Raw genomic sequence first — 3,032 nt, forward strand, 5'->3', positions numbered from 1 at the left:
CGGGGTTGAGGTGAGGTGGGTGTGAGGGGAGCGGGGTGTGAGGGGTGCGGAGTGTGAGGGGAGCTGGGTGTGAAGGGAGATGGATGTGAGGGGAGCTGGGTGTGAGGGGAGCGGGGTGTGAGGGGAGATGGATGTGAGGGGAGCTGGGTGTGAAGGGAGATGGATGTGAGGGGAGCTGGGTGTGAGGGGAGCAGGGTGTGAGGGGAGCAGGGCTGAAGGTCCGTGGCCGCCTCTGTCCGGCCCCCGGCCCGGCTCCGCCGCCTCTCCCGTCCCATTTCTTCCCCGCAGGAAGACGATGCTGAACGATCTGCTGCGCTTCGACGTGAAGGACTGCTCGTGGTGCAGGTGGGCAGCGCGGCCCCTCGCCGTCCCTGGGCGCTGGCAGGGCCAGGACACGCCGCGGCTTCCCTCAGCACCTCGGGCTGGGTGTAAAAGTTTGTGGCTCTACCCGAGTACCCGAGGGGAATTGTCACCTCCGCCCAGCTCTGTCACAGCTGCTCCCTGCCAGCCTGCTGTGCGCTGGGCCATCGGGGGTTATCAATCCTGGCCGAGGGGAGCCCGGGCAGCAGAGCGAGGGAGAGGACCGGGGTCGCTTCTGTTCCTGCAGCCTGTGGGAGGGCAGAAGGACTGGGTGTGCTGCACCCCTCGGGCCAGGGAAGGTGCCAAGGGAGGCTCACACCTTTCTTGGCTCCTTTGCTCTGCACTGGGCAGTCTGTCGTACCTCATCTGTGCCTCACTTTCCAGTTCTGCCAAATAGATTTCAGCAGCAGCATGTTTGTAACCGTTTATGCTGTATCGCTGTTTCATAAAATCTTAGTGCAATCAAGAATCCAAAACCAGTGAAACAGTAAGGAACAAAAGAGTAACTTCTAACAGTTGTTTCTTTTCTGAGTCTGCACAGTAGCTCTGAGTGCCCAAAGCACGCCCAGGGTGTTTGACTGCTGCTGTTGTAACTTGTGCAGGGCTTTCACGACGGGGACGCCGCCGGCACCACGGTACCACCACTCCGCCGTGGTCTACGGGAGCAGCATGTTCGTGTTTGGTAAGGCAACAGCAGGTTGTGCTGGGAGTGGTAGATGTGCTGCTGTACTGGTTTGAAAAAAGAATGAGGGATCTTTAGGAAGTGTCAAAGATCTCATTCAGTAGCAAATCCAGTATTTTTCATGGCTGACTGTGATTTCAACTTTAGCTTGGAAATATTTTGCTGTTTTTTTTAAAATAAAGAAGACTTGAAGCTCATTAGCATAGTGATTCTTTAGGAGAAGGAGTGGAGGAGAAGTCTCCTGTAGTAGTCCATTAGCCAAACACTCTATGCAATCTAAAGTTTCTCCTAATGCAATGCCTGGGAGCGTGTGTGCTCCATTGCTTGGGAGTCTAATGGAACTCTTGTTGTCCAGGTGGTTATACTGGAGATATCTATTCCAATTCCAACCTGAAGAATAAAAACGACCTCTTTGAGTATAAGTTTGCAACGGGGCAGTGGACAGAGTGGAAGACTGAGGGAAGGTAAGAGCTGGTGTCATTGCCTCACGCTTTGGGGGAGTGAGGGTAGCTTGGCATCATTTCACATGGCACAGTCAGACTCTAGTTACAGTGCCGATGTTAGGGCTGCAGCATGATTGCTGCTCTGCTTTCTCAGTTAAAGTTTTTGGTTCTATAGGAGTTTTTTTGGAAGGCCTCCGTTCCACAGTGCACCACAATGGAAATTTGTCCAAAATCCACTCTTCATGTTTCAGGTCCATGACTGAAGGGATGAGAGCAAAGGGAGTTTGGTTTTTTTCTGAATTGTTTCAGTTTCAAGGATAGCTTGGAAATTGTTAATCCTGTGTGAACATGGGCTCCTGAGATTCAATGTTCCAAGGAAAATCAAAATCACTAACACATTGCTTCCTAAAGTTGACTTTGTGCACATTTCAGAATGCCATTCCTGACACTGATTGTGATCCAACTGCTTTGTGTTTTTTGCAAGGGCCTGGACGGGATAAGGGGGAACGGCCTCATACTGCCAGAGGGCGGGGTTAGATGGGATACTGGGAAGGAATTCTCCCTGTGAGGGTGGGGAGGCCCTGGCACAGGGTGCCCAGAGCAGCTGTGGCTGCCCCTGGATCCCTGGCAGTGTCCAAGGCCAGGCTGGACGGGGCTTGGAGCAGCCTGGGACAGTGGAAGGTGTCCCTGCCCATGACAGGGGGTGGAACAGGATGGACTTTAAGGTGCCTTCTACCCCAAACATTTTACAGTTCTGTGTTTACCACTCCCCAGTAAGCGTCACGTGGTGTCTTTACCCATAGTCCTTTACACAGTTGAAGTTTCTGAAATGCTGATTTCAGTGGAGAGAGGGAAGGGAACATTTGTTATTGTGATTTGTGGAGAGGGATGAGGAATGTGAAGTCCACTCTTGTGTTACTGTTGCTCGCCTCTGATGAGCACATTATATTTCAGAACATAGACCATATTAGTAATTTCTCCTTCTGGTTAATTCTGGTAACTTGGAACATTTTGGAGAGTAATTCTTACTCAGTTTACAAACTCACATTTTGCTTGTTGTTCCCCAGAGTTACAGTGTTCATGCTTAAAATGACCTCTGACAAACCAACAGATGCCTTGTGGCATCACAGGTTTGTTCAACCTGGCTGATTTAGTTAAAAAAACAAGATTATGGAAGAGAAATCATGGGTTTGATCTTTCATTGTGGGCACTACATCTTGGGAACAACCTTGAATGATCCCAAATGAGTATCCTGAGCTCTGTCCTGGTCTCATTTCTGTGTTTCACCTGCTTAGTTCATGGGAATACGTGTGGGGTGTTCATAGCAAGACTTGATTCTCACCTTGCTCTACCAATGGTGCTATGAATTTTCCCATTATTTAACTACTTTCTGCAAAATACTGTAAGAGTATTTGAGTCCTGGCAAGGAATTAGTTGGAATTTTTTTCTTTATTTCTTCCTGTCTGCATTAAGGTGACTTCTCTCCATTGAAGGCAGCAGAGTGCAAAACTAACACTTCAGAGGCTTACTCAGTGTTTGGAGGGTGG

The 3,032-nt window shown here is 50.0% G+C and overlaps 1 protein-coding gene across 1 annotated transcript in view; it reads left to right on the forward strand.

Annotated features, from left to right (window-relative positions):
• Positions 1-239: 239 nt before the first annotated feature.
• The window catches only part of LZTR1 (leucine zipper like transcription regulator 1), a 35,266-nt gene continuing 32,473 nt past the window's right edge, over positions 240-3,032 (forward strand). Inside the window, exons 1-3 of the mRNA XM_008638017.2 lie at positions 240-345; positions 963-1,042; positions 1,398-1,506. Of these exons, the coding sequence (XP_008636239.1) occupies positions 296-345; positions 963-1,042; positions 1,398-1,506 (239 nt within the window). The 5' untranslated portion in view covers positions 240-295. The remainder of the gene's footprint in view (positions 346-962; positions 1,043-1,397; positions 1,507-3,032) is intronic.

The sequence above is a fragment of the Corvus brachyrhynchos genome, unplaced genomic scaffold, assembly GCF_000691975.1.
Source record: "Corvus brachyrhynchos isolate BGI_N302 unplaced genomic scaffold, ASM69197v1 scaffold67, whole genome shotgun sequence".
NCBI lineage: Eukaryota > Metazoa > Chordata > Aves > Passeriformes > Corvidae > Corvus > Corvus brachyrhynchos.